General features: G+C 38.7%; 1 protein-coding gene across 2 annotated transcripts in view; it reads left to right on the forward strand.

Annotated features, from left to right (window-relative positions):
* Positions 1-1820: 1820 nt before the first annotated feature.
* The window catches only part of API5 (apoptosis inhibitor 5), a 28098-nt gene continuing 13087 nt past the window's right edge, over positions 1821-16831 (forward strand). For both annotated transcript variants that reach the window (XM_002928071.4, XM_011235877.3), the window contains exons 1-8: positions 1821-2039; positions 9459-9620; positions 10716-10809; positions 11284-11349; positions 12182-12333; positions 14239-14445; positions 14652-14756; positions 15634-15723. In XM_002928071.4, the coding sequence (XP_002928117.1) occupies positions 1971-2039; positions 9459-9620; positions 10716-10809; positions 11284-11349; positions 12182-12333; positions 14239-14445; positions 14652-14756; positions 15634-15723 (945 nt within the window). In that variant the 5' untranslated portion in view covers positions 1821-1970. The remainder of the gene's footprint in view (positions 2040-9458; positions 9621-10715; positions 10810-11283; positions 11350-12181; positions 12334-14238; positions 14446-14651; positions 14757-15633; positions 15724-16831) is intronic.

A 16831-nucleotide genomic window follows, 5' to 3' on the forward strand; every position in this document is an offset into this window, starting at 1 on the left:
AATGGAATATTACTCAGCTATCAGAAAGAACAAATTCTCAACATTTGCTGCAACATGGACGGCACTGGAGGAGATAATGCTAAGTGAAATAAGTCAAGCAGAGAAAGACAATTATCATATGATTTCTCTCATCTATGGAACATAAGAACTAGGAGGATCGGTAGGGGAAGAAAGGGATAAAGAAAGGGGGGGTAATCAGAAGGGGGAATGAAGCATGAGAGACTATGGGCTCTGAGAAACAAACTGAGGGCTTCAGAAGGGAGGGAGGTGGGGGAATGAGATAGACTGGTGATGGGTAGTAAGGAGGGCATGTATTGCATGGTGCCCTGGGTTTTATACGCAACTAATGAATCATAGAACTTTGCATCAGAAAGCAGGGATGTACTGTATGGTGACTAACATAATATAATAAAAAAACATTTAAAAAAACCCACAAAGCCAAAGCAAAACAGGAACACACACAGTCTCACTTCCTGCCCCTGATCCCTTTCTCTACTTTTACACATATACCCAAAACTACATTGAATACCTAACTCGGGGTTGTCATCAAGATACACTTTTATTGTTGTCTTCCATGATATCTTTAAGATTTATTCAGGTAGAGTAATGTCATTCTGACCCTAGACAGAAATTCTGGCGGACCCATGACTTTTCTGCTCACTTTTAGTTAAAAGACAGTCCTCAGTTCAGAAAGTAAAATGTCCATTCCAACATGTGAACCCAAATTCCAAATTTGATTTGCAATTAGATCTCCTCTGCTCCAGCTGGGGCCTCCTTCCTATCTTGCCCTTCTGCTTCTCATCCCTGACTAAATTTGGATGGCAGTTTCTGAGCCCTCCTGGGCATAAAGGGAATAAGAAGAGGGAAGAAATGAATACATAAGAAAGGTCTTGAGCTGTGCAGTACTCCAGACATTCTCTGGTCTGGTAGAGACCAAGTCTTTCACATGGGTTGCTTTGTGGGACTCCCATGAGGTGTTAATTTGCTGTTCTGAATCACCACCTAGTTCCTGCTGCCATTGACTCTCGTCATGGGGCTTTCTCACTCTCAAGCAGAAGATCCCTGGAGCAGGACTCTGAATTGATCTATTATCTTTCTCTCTCCGTTGCATGGCCCACTTCTGGCACACGGAAAGCACTCCAACACCCTTGCTCCAGCAAAATCTGGGAATGCAGGTAGGTCCCAACATGGCCACCTCCACTCTGCTGCCACAAGAAGCTATACATCAGGCACCACTCTCCTGCGCCTCCCAACTACAGGCACCGTATTTCGGACTCCTCACAGTGGACCCGGACTTGAGGGAAGGAGATAGTGACTGCCCTATGCTATTCACATCTCTAAGCACATTTCTCTCAGAAACAAAACAAAACTTCACCAATTCCTCTCCTTCTGCTCCCTAATCCTTTCTAATATTCTTAATCTGACCAAGGAGTACAAGAGCCAAGGAGTACAAGAGCCTGTTTTGTGCATATTCTGCATAAACTGATCTGGCTTTGAAATTTATTATCTATAATAGCTTAATGTTTCAACCCTGAAGCTCTCTCACACTTCATTCTATTTTTCTCCCGTTAAGATCACTTTTCTGGACAATGGGAAATGTTTGAAGAGCAGAAATGCAGTCATCTTTGTATTTTCTTCCACCCGCCACCGAGAGCACCTTGCCAGGCACAATCCTTCGAAGGACCTGAGCTCATTTATGTAATCATCGTTGTTGCTTTTTGCACAGCCAAGCGTTAGAGGGCGCTAGAACCCCGGGCGGTGCATCGGCCGTCAAGGAAGGCCTCTCCCAACGCGCACGTCTTTACGTAGACGTTGGGGGCGGAGCCCTTCTGAGCGCGGTGACTGGCGGCGGCACTGGCGGCAGCTGGAGGCGTAATAGTGCGGGTCGCGGGCTTGGAGAACTTTAGAGGCGGCGGTGGCGCCGGCGACGACGACGACAGCAGGAGCGGGCCCTGGGCTTGTCGCTCACCATGCCGACCGTAGAGGAGCTTTATCGCAACTACGGCATCCTAGCCGATGCTACGGAGCAAGTGGGGCAGGTAAGTCCCTGAGCGGCCTGCAGGGCCCGGCGCTCCGCGGCCTCTCGAAAGCGCTCCCCGGGCCGGGCGGGGGCTGCTGCTCCGTCCTCCCGCGGGCTCCCAGCCGCCCTGGCTGTTTCGTCAGGGTGGGCCCCTCTGGGAGCGTGGACTCCGTCTTCGCCAGGGAGAGCGCGGGTCTCGGTCCCAGGCTCCTCTGGGCTCCCTTGGCCAGCCTTTTCTCACCGTGGTGTTTCCTAACTCAGCCTCGTCAGCCCCCCCGTTAATTCTCATCCCGAGCCTTGCCCTGCAGATCTCTCTTAAAGTCTTTCTCCTTTCCGGTGGACGTCAGCCCGTCGGAAGATGAAATTGAGACTTAAGAGGTCAAAAATGTCTTTGTCGAGGCAAAAAATCTGCTATTAACTTGGAAAGAGTCTTTAGCAGACAGAAGTTTGTGAACGACAGAAGAGGAGCACTTTTGCCCAGATTTTAACGAGGGCTTACGATTTCATTTATTTGGTACCTTTTTTAGCGCCTACTATACACCTGGCGCTTTGCCGGGCGCTGAAGGTACAAGATAGAAAGTTACGCATGCCCTCCCCGAATTTACCTTTAGTGAGGGAGACTAATGATAAATAAGAAAGTTGGGTATCCGCCTTGGAAAATATTGTGGAGAAAATATAACGGAGCAGTGCAGTGGCGGGGGGGGAGGGGGAGAGTGCAGCTTTAAATAGAGTTGTCTGGCAAGAGCTCTCCGCAGTGTTTGCCCCAAGACACACAGTTTCAGCAGTGTTGGGGTGACCATACGGGCTTCTTTGTGAATTTTCAATTCACTGGAATACATTGAACTTAAGGAGTTGGGGTGTGTGTTTGTGTGTGTGTTTTCTTGTAAAGAAAAGAAGCAGGCTCTCCCAGAAATAATCTTGATTATTGTTAGAAATTCTATGCCATATCTTTCAGTGCTTAGAACTTAACGTGATTCTTTCTGCTTGTCTATCCCATGGAGTAGGAAGTGGAAGATCCTGTAGTCTGCTACTAACATTAGCAAGGCTGTGTGGCACAGCCCCTCCCAGCCCATTTTTCTGGACATGTGTAATTCAGGTAAATTCTTTCTCAGCTGAACAACAACACAAAAATTGTGATGTCAGGACCTTCCTTAAGCTTAACCTAGAATTGTGAATGTATCAGTTTAAAGTACCAGATTATTTTCCTTCCAAATATATTTCTATTTCAGTAGGGAATTTTGACATCATCAATGAGAAATATACTGATAGTCTGTTGTAGATAAATATAGGTTATGTGTTGGGTCGGTACTGAAGAAATTTTCTCCCCATTAAGACAAGATTGGAAAAACTATGATCAGTCATATTTTGATTTTGTTATTGTTCCTAGAAAGATTTAGTAGTGAAGATATTCCCCTTCATTGTGACAGATTTGAGGAGTATTGTAGCAAATTGTTCTACCTAAAATTGACTTTGTTGCAGATCAGCAGAGGAGATGGTGTAGAAACCAGAAGAGTGATCCTCAGTTTGTAGATGGTGCTCTCCCAAAGAGGTAGATCAGAAATTTTTTAGGGGAACTTAGAAACTCTGTACATAGTCATGTCACATACCCCTACCCTCATTGTTTGCTGGATAGCAAAAGGGTTGACAGCCACCAACTTAGACTCTGTTAGGGCAAATAGAATCCAAACTGGAATTTACAAATACATCGTGAATAATTGAGAGTTGCTCACATTTTCCTCTTACTGTTATCTTTAATCTTAAATACCATGTAAGATTGAGCGTTCTCCCTCAAGAGGTCAAAAATGTCTTTCTCAAGGCAAAAATCTGCTTTTTTTTTTTTTTTAAGATTTTATTTATTTATTTGACAGAGATAGAGACAGCCAGCGAGAGAGGGAACACAAGCAGGGGGAGTGGGAGAGGAAGAAGCAGGCTCATAGTGGAGGAGCCTGATGTGGAGCTTGATCCCATAATGCCGGGATCACGCCCTGAGCCGAAGGCAGACGCTTAACCGCTGTGCCACCCAGGCGCCCCCCAAAATCTGCTTTTAATTTGGAAAGGATGCTTAGGAGACAGAAGTTTGTGAAAAACAAGAGGGGCTTTTTCATTCGGGCTTCAGTGAGGGTCCACAGTTTCATTTATTCGGTACATTTTTTGAGTGTCAACTGTGTACCAAACACTGACAGTTGCTAAAATTTTAGCAGGATTCCTTATCACGATCTGAGATCAGTACCTTCATGACTCTAATGATAGCTGTCAGACAACCATTTGAGACAAGAAGACCTTTGCATAATGGAGTGTAGTGATTGAGCCTCAAACAGTGAATTCTGGGAGGACTGAAGCTGGACTAATCCATATGGCTACTAATTCTGCTCTATTGTGTAATAACTTTTCCCCTTTTAGAGAAAAGTCCTAAAACTGCTCACCAAAAAAGATAGTGGGTTTCAGGATACTGCATGTGAATTTTAACTAAAAGCAAAGGCCAACTTAGGAAGGAACACCACTGATGATTTTTTAAGGCAAAAAAGTGTTAACATTCTTAGTGTAGCAAAGCCTGATTTTCATTTAACAAGGTTTACAGTCAGGGGTTGAGTTTACTGGCAGTTACCTATCTGGACATTTCTGAGACCATATTTGAGTTTTTAGCCTAGAACTTCCTTCTAACTTTTATTTTTATCCTTTGTCAAAGAGCAGAGTACCACAGTTGCTCGTTCTGCTGCCATGAGGCGAGTGCCCTCCTCAGTACTGTCAATAGTCCTTTGAGAGTAATGCTCTCTGAATATATTAGGAAAAACACAAGTTCTCTGAGGTTTTCAGCTAATTTTCCTCTTTCTCTTGATGAACCTCCTTGACACCGTGTATTCATTTATAGTACTTCAGATGTGTATTTTATTTCATGTGAGGACTTTTCTTATCCCCTTACCAAATTATAAAGTCTTGAGCTTAAGACTCATTTTTTTTGTTTCCCTCCTTGCACTGTGACTTGCCCTTCAGTAGACATTTTTTCTTTAAAGTTGAAGAAGTACATTCAAAGAAAGAGCAGGTATAAGTATATTAATAATAAAGGTAATATACAGTTAATATAATATAATAAATGATACATAAATGTAATTACTGTGTGTGCATGTATATATATGAATGAGGATGAGAACTTCATACTCTCACATCATATTTAAACCATGAATGTGTTTTCTAGTTTTTTTTTTTTTTTAAAGATTTTTTATTTATTCGACAGAGATAGAGACAGCCAGCGAGAGAGGGAACACAAACAGGGGGAGTGGGAGAGAAAGAAGCAGGCTCATAGCAGAGGAGCCTGACGTGGGGCTCGATCCCATAACGCCGGGATCACGCCCTGAGCCGAAGGCAGACGCTTTAACCGCTGAGCCACCCAGGCGCCCCAAACCATGAATGTGTTTTCTAATGAGCAAACTTCAAGTGATAAATTCTAAATGAAGCATTATTTAATGCCTCAAAACCTTCCAGTCTCTTTGTCTTCTCTCTCGTAGCTCCTGTTTTCTACCTACTATTCAGCTTCCCTTCCCCTCACTCTGCTTCTGCTACTACTCCTTCTGTTCTCCTTCCTCTGCCGCGTGTTCCTTTACCTTTCCAACCCCCTTGCCACGGTGCTCTGCCTAGAGCGCCCAACTCCCCATCATAGAGCAAGCTATGGCCCACCATCTACTTTGTTTCTAATTTTTCTGAATTTTCTTAATTTTTAAATGTAGATATATTTAGTTTTATATTATGTAGTCAAAATTTTTTGAAAGTTAAAAACAAAAAACAAAAAATGAAACACCTGTGAAGGGATTAGGGCAGTTAGGCTGAGCTAATATCAATATAAAGCCTGAATTCCGACTTCTCGTTTGTTCTCTTACATGGGAGTACATTGGCTCTTCGTGGAAGAGTGTAAGCTTGATTGACTTATATTTCGTTAAATAGCAGCACTCTTTTGGTACCTTTTTTTTCCCTTTTGTATGATTAGGCTAAAATCACAGACCGACCAAGTTCATAATCCCTCAAAAACAGGTAAAAGTATTAATATTGTCAATAATGTGATAATGTTGGATGGTGACAGACGGTGACTACATTTAATTGTAATGAGCATTGAATAATATATAGAATTGTCAAATCACTATGTTGTACATCTGTATGTCAGCTATATTTCACTAATGTGTTAATTCAGTATTGCATATACTAGATTTATTAATTGAGTGAAGAAGAAAGTAGTAATATAGCTTAGCATATCCATTTTCTTTTTATGTCATGCCTGAGAAATACGTTTCTTGGAACTACGTTGTTTCTTCTCTAAAATAATTGTTTAGGGGCACCTGGGTGGTGCAGTCAGTTAAGCGGCCGGACTCTTGGTTTTGGCTCTGGTCGTGATCTCAGGATTCTGAAATCAAGCCCCGTGTAGGGCTTGTGCTCAGGTAGAGTCTGCTTGAGATTCTTTCTGTCACTCCCTCTGCCCCTCCCACTGCTGCTCTCTCTCTCTAAAATAAATAAATCTTAATAAATAAAATAAAATAATTGTTTATTTCTTAGAAGCTGCATCCTGGTGTCAAACATGGCTTTACCTGGCATGTCACTGATGACCTGAATATATTGGATGTGCTTTGACAGTCACTATCACAAATTTCTTAACTGTAGAAGGTATATGCTGAATGTGGATCTTATTGACTGACTTTTTACTTGAAAATATTTTAGTGATTTCTTTAGAGTTTGGTTTTTTAATTAGCTATTAAAACAAATACATGGTTTCAGAAATGCATTAAAATATTTACCATTAAAACTTCTTATTAGGATCACAAATTTATTTATCTAGCTGAAATGTACTTTTGGGTTGGAGGAGAAAAAAATAAGCAGCACTGTGTAGTACTTAGAATACTTTATTATGGTTACGATCTGCCGGTCACCAAATCACAGTGATCACTGACAATATCACTTATATTTTGTTTCCTACTTTGAAAACTGGAAGTAATAACTACTTTAGGGAGATTCTGTAAAAAGTCTTGTCCCTGCGCTACAGTTAGAAGACAGCTGGCAAAGAAGAGCATTTCATTTTGCATTGTATAAAGGGTAATCAGTGTGAAGTCTGTTCGTAATGTTCATAGAAATTATTTGATAAAACTGATGCCTACCAATGGTAGAAACTTTGATTTCTAGTTTGAATATGTTAAAATGCTTAACTTTTCAAAGGACTTGCTGTGTTTGGGATGCTGTATCTCAGTATACATGCTTGTATGGAGCCTATATTTAGGACTCAAATTTTATCTTTGACGGTCCTAGGTCTGTCAGGCTTGCTTTCTCTCTTCCTTTGTTAACGAAGATCTCAGAACTTAAAGAAGCTTGGTATTAGGCACAGGTCTTGACTTTAGAGCCTATCAGAACTATGTTCAGGTCTGGATCTGCTACTTGACTAGCTCTGTAGCTCTGGACAAAATTCACTTTCTGAGCCTTGGTTTTCTCATTTAAAAAATAGGGATAGTAGTAACACCTAAGTCAGGATTGCTATGAGGCATGTACACAAGACATTACTCATTCTCAGTAGGCTTTCAATAAATGTCGCTAATGATTCCTTTTTATTCTATTCAGATATTTTTTTCTTGACAAGAGAATGAATTGTTTGAAGTAGGGATTCTTCATTTAATTTTAGACAATGTAAGGAATTTCTTCAAAAGGCTTTATAAGTAAAGCTTTGATTTAAAGGAAATTGGATTTGATACTCTGCAAAAAGTAAGGGTGTCAGAACTGTTTAAAACTTTGATCTTATGAAGTCTGTCTGGAAGACACGAGGGAAACCACAGGAATGTACAGTGGTAGAGAAGTTAGCCCTAATTTTTCAAACCTTTGCATTAAAAAACGTGTAACATACTTTTGAAGTAGTAACTCCTGAAGGTTGTTTTTGTGTCTGCACTTCATGAGGAAGCTAACCTAATTCAGAGAAATTTTTCTGATTTAGGAATTGGTGTTACGTTTAAGATATTAAAAGGAGTTGTCAATCAGTTGGTGGAAATATAGTTTTTTAGAACTAATTTTTAGAATTTATGTATTTTAGATAGGTTGGCAGTATTTGAACTTTCAGTCTAGTATTTTTGCAGAATATATTAAAACCTGTACCTTTAAAAGATCTAATTGTGACTATAGCCTTTTTGATACTAGAACACTTTATTTCTGATATTAAAGTCCTTAATTGAGATCCTGGTGTGCCTAAATAACTTCGCATTTTGCTTTATTTTTTCCATTTAACATAGTATTGTCCATGAAAAGAGTTATTATAAAACTAAAGTTTGGGCAATTCTACAATCCCTTGGATTTTTATCGTTATTTTCCTTTTGATGGCATAAAATATCTAAAGCAGAGCATTGCCTTGAACAGAGTAAACACTATGCTGTGTGCACATTTGGTATCATTATTATAATGTTTAATGTTTTTCAGTAATTAGAAGTTTTATCCATATGTCCAACAGAAGGTGTATCTATAATCTCAAGATTTATTACTCCTGTTTGCCAGCTTGATCATTGTCATTTAAGAAAAGAACTGGTTTGGAGACAAGGGTGTATGGGGGATTGGGAACTTTTTGACTCTTCACATTATGAGTATCCGAGGGAGAGCACTTCTGAATTTTTTTTTTTTTTAAAGGAAACAAATGAGGGGCATCTGGGTGGCTCAGTCGGTTAATCATCCAACTCTTGATTTCAGCTCAGGTCATGATCTCAGGGTCATGAAATCAAGCCCTGTGTCGGGCTCTGTGCTGAGCATGGAGTTTGCTGGAGACTCTCTCCCTTTCCCCCTCCCCTGCCCCCCCCCATGTGCTATCTCGCTCTCTCTCTCTCTCTCTCTCTCTCTCTCAAAATAAGTAAGTAAAAGGAAACAAATGAGTTTTGAATGTATTCTAATAAAAAGTTAAATATGTGACATTAGAATCTTTCTTAATCCAAAGTTGACTGTCTAGAATGAATTATTGTTTTCTTGTCATAAAATAAATGAAACCAAAAAAGCTTCCTAACCTTCCTGCTATTGCTTAATTTCGAGATTGTATTCTCTCCACCTTCATCAAGCTGCTAGTGAAATTAGATAAATATGATTAAGTAGATGTAACACAATTCTTTGAGAGTTCTATGGTATTCATATAATGTTTAACCATGATACAGTCACAAGGTCAGGGTCAGTAATCACTAGTACGAGGAAGCATTGGTGTGTCAACAAATTTATTTGCTTTCTCCTTTTAAAATTCAAGTCATCCTTCTTTCTTCCCAACTGACAAATAACTTGGGGGGGGGGGACAGGGGAGAAGATGGTAGGAATATAGATGTCCAATTTAAACAGTAAAACTCCAAAAATAAGCCCTTTTTAGCCTATGTAAAACTTATTTAAAGCAGGCTCAAGTTTGTTTAGCTTCCCATCCTTAAACATTGTTTCTTTTCTGCTTTATTTCTTTCAGCATAAAGATGCCTATCAAGTGATACTAGATGGTGTGAAAGGTGGTACTAAAGAAAAAAGATTAGCAGCCCAGTTTATTCCGAAATTCTTTAAACATTTTCCAGAATTGGCTGATTCCGCTATCAATGCACAGTTAGACCTCTGTGAGGATGAAGATGTATCGGTACGTTTATGACTGAAATTTTCAACAAGCTTTCAGATGTCTCACTTGCCATTTTCAGACACTTCCTACGTGCAGCTAATGTAATTGAAGCACCAGTCGTATCCATGCACAGTGAAATAACTGCAGTGTGGTTTGGCGTGAGGCCATACTAAGGCTTAAATCTGTGTTTGAGAAAATGTATTCTTTCTTTCACCACCTTTCAACTGTGAGAAATGCATAGAATCACAAAATATTTTGTTTTGCTTATCTGTTATCCACTGGTAAAAAAGGGTTGTGGCTCACGTTTTTTCATAGATCGTTATACATCCTGCACGTGAAATTAGACTAATGTTCGTTTTCAATCAATTTATACTTAGATACTTAAAATATTAAGTGTTATACCATATAGTTTCAACACCTCTAAATATTGTGCACAGCAAAAAAATAATTGGTCTGTTTAATCATTATGTGTGACTACTAGAATAAGAAGAAATAGTTTTTCCTTGGAACAGTTAACCGTCAGCATTTCTGGCTGCTGATTCAGGTTCCTGAGAACTTTCAACTATCACCTCCTTGCTTTTCAAATGAAATTAGTGAATCGCCAACATTTCATGCACAATTTGCTAGATATAAGTCCTATCCATTTTTATTTTAAACTAAATAAGCCAGGACCACAAATTTGGAATTAAGTACACAGAATATATTCACAGATGTTACATTAAGTAGTTAATACTGGAAATTCTAAAGTAAATATAGTTACTAGATAGGTCATGCCACTGTAGCCATTCTTAAGGGCTACTATAGTATATGCCCAAAGGTAGCAGAGACCCAAAAGTTACAGGTTATCAATATATAAACTGTTGTTTATGATCTCAAATCTGTCTATTCCAGTCAGGTAAGTTGTATTTAACATCCCTTTCTACCACATATTTAATTATTCTAAAATTATTCTAAAAATTATTTCTAAAAGTGCTAGAAGTCTCATGTTTCATATTTTGGTGATTCATATGCCCCTAATTATGGTTTCTCTGTGGTTTTAGTTTTCCTTAAAGGTTGGGGTTGTTGTTTCTGTTAATGATAGTATTCGGTTAATTTTTTACTTGAAATTGTATTCAGATTCGTCGGCAAGCAATTAAAGAGCTGCCTCAGTTTGCCACTGGAGAAAATCTTCCTCGAGTGGCAGATATACTAACCCAACTTCTGCAGACAGGTAAGGAGTTATTACCCTTTTATCTAAATATAACTTCTCTTTGAAAAAGTGACTCTGTTTTTAGCTTTTTTTTCCCTTATGGCTGAAGGAACTACTTCTAATCGAAATTAAAATTATTTTTTTCATTCAGTAATTTGAAGCTTAATTGGATTGTGATTACATAATTCCTAATGTTGTTTTGCTTTGTTTTTAATTGTTTATAAAGACATAGTTTTGATGTATCATGATTTTCCCCCAATTTCCTGTAGTTTTTTAATTGTACCATTTTAACATAAAAGCTTTCTCAGTATGCCAGATCAGGTTCTTTACCTTTATAGGGAAGGTGTTATTTTCTTGATACTTGAGAAGAATGCTTAGTTATATGTCTGCTTTCAATGTAATGTGTGAGAAACTATGTTGAATTTTAGGTTTGAAAATGAAGCAAATGATATTTTTCATTCATTTTATACATTGTACTACTTTTTCTCTAACCAGATGACTCTGCCGAATTTAACTTAGTGAACAATGCCCTGTTAAGTATATTTAAGATGGATGCAAAAGGTAAGTCCCCCTCTTGTTCTGAATTGTGCTTGATGTGGTTAAAAAAAAAAAAATTGGGCAGCTTGGCATAATTCATTAAGGATAAAGTCAGATTCTTCCAGAGATCTATTTCGTAAAAGTTCTAAGTGTTCTTTTAAAAAGCTTCTTAGCAGGGGTGCCTGGGTGGCTCAGTCGGTTAATCGTTTGCCTTCACCTCGGTCATGAGGGTCACCAGGGTCCTGAGATCAAGCCCTGCATTGGGCTCCCTGCTCAGCGGGGGGGCCTGTCACTCTGCCTACTTGCGCACAAGTTCTCTCTCTTTCTGTGTCAAATAAATAAATAAAATCTTTAAAAAAAAAAAAAAAAAGCTGCTTAGCACAAGGTATTTGTGACTCACAAAACCAGCACAAGTAATTGTACAAGTTCTCTCTCTTTCTGTGTCAAATAAATAAAATCTTTAAAAAAAAAAAAAAGCTGCTTAGCACAAGGTATTTGTGACTCACAAAACCAGCAGAAGTAACTGTAAAAACATATCAGATTTTTCCATTAGTAATCTGTTGGAAGACTCCCTTTGCTACATTAGAGAAATTCTCCAAAATACTTGGGTTTATTTATTATTAATAATGATTAAAAAGGGAAAGTCATGCTCAAGTTGATTCTGAATCCATGAAGAAAGCATGTGATTACTGTTATGGTTGGGTCTGTAGAAATTTCAAACTAACTTAGCCAGAATCAATGATATTCAGGATGCTTACTAACTCACTGGAAAAGAAACACTGTTAAATGAGTTAAACAGAAAAACTTCATAAGGATAAAGAATTGACTTGCTACACACAACTGTTTTGTTTTGCAGGGACTTTAGGTGGCTTGTTTAGCCAAATACTTCAAGGAGAGGACATCGTTAGAGAACGAGCAATCAAATTCCTTTCTACAAAACTTAAGACTTTACCAGATGAAGTCTTAACAAAGGAAGTAGAGGAACTTATACTAACTGAGTCTAAAAAGGTGAGCTGCAGTTATCATTTAACAGGACTGCTCGAAAGCAAAAGAACATATTCGAAATTAGTAGTATGTATGGGGCGCCTGGATGGTTCAGTCGATTAAGCATCTGCCTTTAGCCTGGGTCATGATCCCAGGGGCCTGGGATCGAGGCCTGCATCAGGTTCCCCACTAAGCAGGCATTCTGCTTCTCCCTCTGTTTCTCCCCCTGGCTTGTGTTCTCTCTCACTTTCTGTCTTTCAAATAAATAAAATCTTAAAAAAAAAAAAAAGATGAAATTAGCAGTAGATAGCTTATGTATAAAATGATATATTGTTAGAACCACCATAGAATGTCAAGCTTTTCTTATACTGTATTTTGCACGTTGGTCACCAGTAATGATGAATCAGCATGTTAATTTAAAGGAATGTGATCACATTTAAATCTTTTGTGGTGTTATCCTCAAAATTTATGCATTCTTCAGTACTCTGTGCAAATCATTTCCTTCAGGAAATTTTACCTAATGTCCACTCCTCTACCCAGTTTTAGGATATTCTGTAGTATTCTGGATCATTTCAAAATGACAAGGAAACGCATTGAGATGCCTTTTTTTTTTTTTCCATATTACCCCATACCACTATAAGCTCAGGAGACCATGCTTATTTGTGCCCCAGCATCTAGCATAGAGATGCTAAGATTCGCAAGGTTTGTCATAGCTAACTTTTTACTCAGAAAGTACCAAAGTGTGGAAGTGTGGGGGCGCCTGGGTGGCACAGCGGTTGAGCGTCTGCCTTCGGCTCAGGGCATGATCCCGGCATTATGGGATCGAGCCCCACCTCAGGCTCCTCCGCTATGAGCCTGCTTCTTCCTCTCCCACTCCCCCTGCTTGTGTTCCCTCTCTCGCTGGCTGTCTCTATCTCTGTCGAATAAATAAAAATAAAATCTTTAAAAAAAAAAAAAAAGTAAGTAAGTACCAAAGTTTGAAGATCATTTATATATATGTTCAGGAAAATTCCAAATTGTCTCTAACAACTCCACTCACTTGCTTACTGATGCGATTTCTTCAGTGAAAGGAGCAGCTCTCCAGCTGGGACTATCAACATACTTTACCTATGCCCCAGCTAGTAACCTGGTGGAGTACGTCATGATTGCTTGTTTCTTCGGTCAGTGAATAGAAAGGCTTTGACCCACTCATGTGGAGCACTTAAGACTTGTATGGTCTCCTATTTTATATACAATTGCGATATTAATGTGAACTAATTTATTATTGCTTTTATTTTTGTTTTTTAAATTTTTTTATCATGTTATTGTTAGTCACCATACAGTACATCATTAGCTTTTATTTATTTTTGAAGATTTTATTTTTGAAGTAATCTCTGTAACCTAACATGGGGCTTGAATTTACAACCCCAAAAGCAAGAGTTGCAGGCTCTACCAACTGAGCCAGGCAGGCACTCCGAGCTGCTTTTAAATATAGGAAACTGAATCTGATTTGATAGTCAACTACAGAATTCTACTTTTTTTTTTTTTTTTTTTTTTTTTTTTTTTTTTTTTGCTCTTACCGCCCCCCCAAGAGCCTTTTTAGGCTATTTTTTCTTAGCCGTTCTCCTGTGAAATTTTAATGCCACAGATATACTGTATCTATCTATGCATTTTTTGTGTATCTGTACTTTATACATAAAAAAAGAGTAAGTTTTCCAAGAACCAAGTTTTGCCCTTTTGGAGACAGTATAGCACACCACTGAGAATGCGTGGTGTACTCTAAAGCTAAATTGACCGAAGCCAGAAGTTGTCCTCTCATCAGTATTTCAGAAATATTAATAGCAATCCGACTTTAGTAAGGGAAATAAATTTGTTACACTGGTTCAGTATTGCTCTTTCTTTCCTATTCAGGTGATAACAATACTATAATTCTGAATTGTCTCTTTCTAGGTCCTAGAAGATGTGACTGGTGAAGAATTTGTTCTGTTCATGAAGATACTCTCTGGGTTAAAAAGCTTACAGACAGTGAGCGGAAGACAGCAACTTGTAGAACTGGTGGCTGAACAAGCCGACCTGGAACAAACCTTCAATCCCTCGGATCCCGACTGTGTGGACAGGCTCTTACAGTGCACTCGGCAGGCAGTACCCCTCTTCTCTGTGAGCTCTTTGTTTTACATAGTTGCTATTTTGATTACTCTACTGACGCTTATATTTCTATAGATACTCACTTGAGCATTCTCCTCAAACTTTTGCATAAAATAGTAACACAATGGAGTGAATATTTACTTTATGGAGGCCTTGGTGGGGTTGTTGAAAGTCCATCCCCTTTTTTGACTAACTCATTGTTCTTTGGATTTTTACAGAAAAATGTGCATTCCACAAGGTTTGTGACTTACTTCTGTGAGCAGGTTCTCCCTAACCTCAGTTCCTTGACTACCCCAGTGGAGGGTCTTGATATACAGTTGGAGGTAAGAGAAAAATATCTGCTTTTAGTACGCAAAGGCATTCTCATGTTTTAACATAAATAACAGTAGAGATCTGATTTCTAAGAGAGGAAAGGAGTGATGGCTAGCTAGTAATCTGTCCCAGGATTAATCACATAGGAATGCTTTATGAATTCAGTGGAAGTTTCATGATACTATATGTTCATGATACTCTCTCTCTTTGTAGGCTTAATACTTCTAAATAAGGTGTGTAGTTCATGACCGTTCCTATCTCTATCCATAATTGATAGAGCCAGATTTAAATTGGGTTAATGCAAAATATCCTGTATCCCTTCTCCAATATAATTGATGACTCTCTCCTTTGTAATTCAGCTGTAATGTACATACACATTTTTTTCACAGCACGTGTCACATTTATTTCTCTCTCCACTTTTAACTGATTCATCTCTATTTCCCCAGAATCTAGTGCAGAGCCTGATTCTGAAAGGCAGTTAATAATGATTGTTGAATTGAGCTGAAATGTGGAAATGTATGTGCCATTTCCCTCATAGGTTTTTGGGATAGAGAAGAGTACCACTGTGTACTGATGCTATCATTTGCTTCAGATGTCTTGGGTTTGGCTTATTAGACTGGGATTGAGTAAAGGAGAGATGGACCTCAAGAATAGTAGCAATTACCAGTACTTTGAGTTAGTGTCCAGAGACTAAATTTAATAGCAAATGAAGCCCATTCTAAACGTTAGTAATTCTTTGCTGTTAAAAGGTCTTCCTAAGTGTCCCTTCCTAGTACAATATTAAGCTGTAGCAGAAAGTAGCCTTAGAAAGTTATCTAGAATCATTCCTTTTTACAGCCCTAGCCCATTTAAAAAAAAATACTAACAACAGTGAATTGTGTGTTATAGGTATTGAAACTATTGGCAGAGATGAGTTCATTTTGTGGTGACATGGAAAAGCTAGAAACAAATTTAAGGAAACTATTTGACAAGTTATTGGTAAGAACTTTTTTCTTTTCTTATGGCATAGTCAGTATGTAATCCCAGAGTCTAATAGCATGGTGTAATTTCTAGAGAACCAACTTTTGAAATTCAGATTAGATAAAATAATTCTAGCAGGTGTTTTTAGTTGTTCAGGCCACATGTTGTCTACTTTTAAAAGAAAATTTTTGACATTTCTTCTATTGATGGCTTGGATAAAAGATAATACAGAATTTTTATAGTAGGTCTTTCTGCTGTTCCTTTCTCAAAATATTTTTCACATTTGCTTCAGGTCTTCATCCAGGTTGCTGCCCAAGGCCAGGTAGCTATACCAGCCAGGAAGTAAAGTCATTTAAGTCATAATTGTGGCAAAAATAGGCCATCTGCTAAAATCATTATCAGCATCACCAAGTGATTTTCTTGTTGGATGTAGGCACTTGTATAACTGACACAGTGAGTGATAAGCATTAGATCTATAGTATGAATTGAGTCATCCAACATCTGGAGCTCTTCCAGACCTGTAACACCTACCAGGGTATGATAGCTCTCGTATTGAATGCCTTTGGCAGTACTTGGAATGTAAGGAGAGTCAATGTGGGAAAATGTTCGGAAAGGATTTTTGGAATTAGCATAATAAAGTGGTTAAAAGCATCAGCTTTTGGTGGCAAACCTAGATTGAATCCTGATTCTTCATCTTACTAACTTTTTCACCATAGGAAAATTACTGAAGCTCTCAGAATTTCAGTTCCTTCCTTTGTATAAGTGCCTAATAAATGTTACTAGCTACTTCACTCTCAGTAATAGTAGGTGCAGTGGTGGTGGTAGCAGCAGCTACCACATAGGTTAATATGGAGGGTTGACAGCTAGGTCACTGTCATTGATCCAGTAGGTAAAAGGGATATCTCATCTAAATTTCTGATTTTGGTAGTTTTTAGTGCTTCATGTCTTTTAAATCTTTTTTTTTTTAAGATTTTATTTATTTATTTGACAGAGATAGAGACAGCCAGCGAGAGAGGGAACACAAGTAGGGGGAGTGGGAGAGGAAGAAGCAGGCTCCTAGCAGAGGAACCTGATGTGGGGCTCGATCCCACAACGCCGGGATCACACCCTGAGCCAAAGGCAGACG

The sequence above is a fragment of the Ailuropoda melanoleuca genome, chromosome 16 (genome assembly GCF_002007445.2).
Source record: "Ailuropoda melanoleuca isolate Jingjing chromosome 16, ASM200744v2, whole genome shotgun sequence".
NCBI lineage: Eukaryota > Metazoa > Chordata > Mammalia > Carnivora > Ursidae > Ailuropoda > Ailuropoda melanoleuca.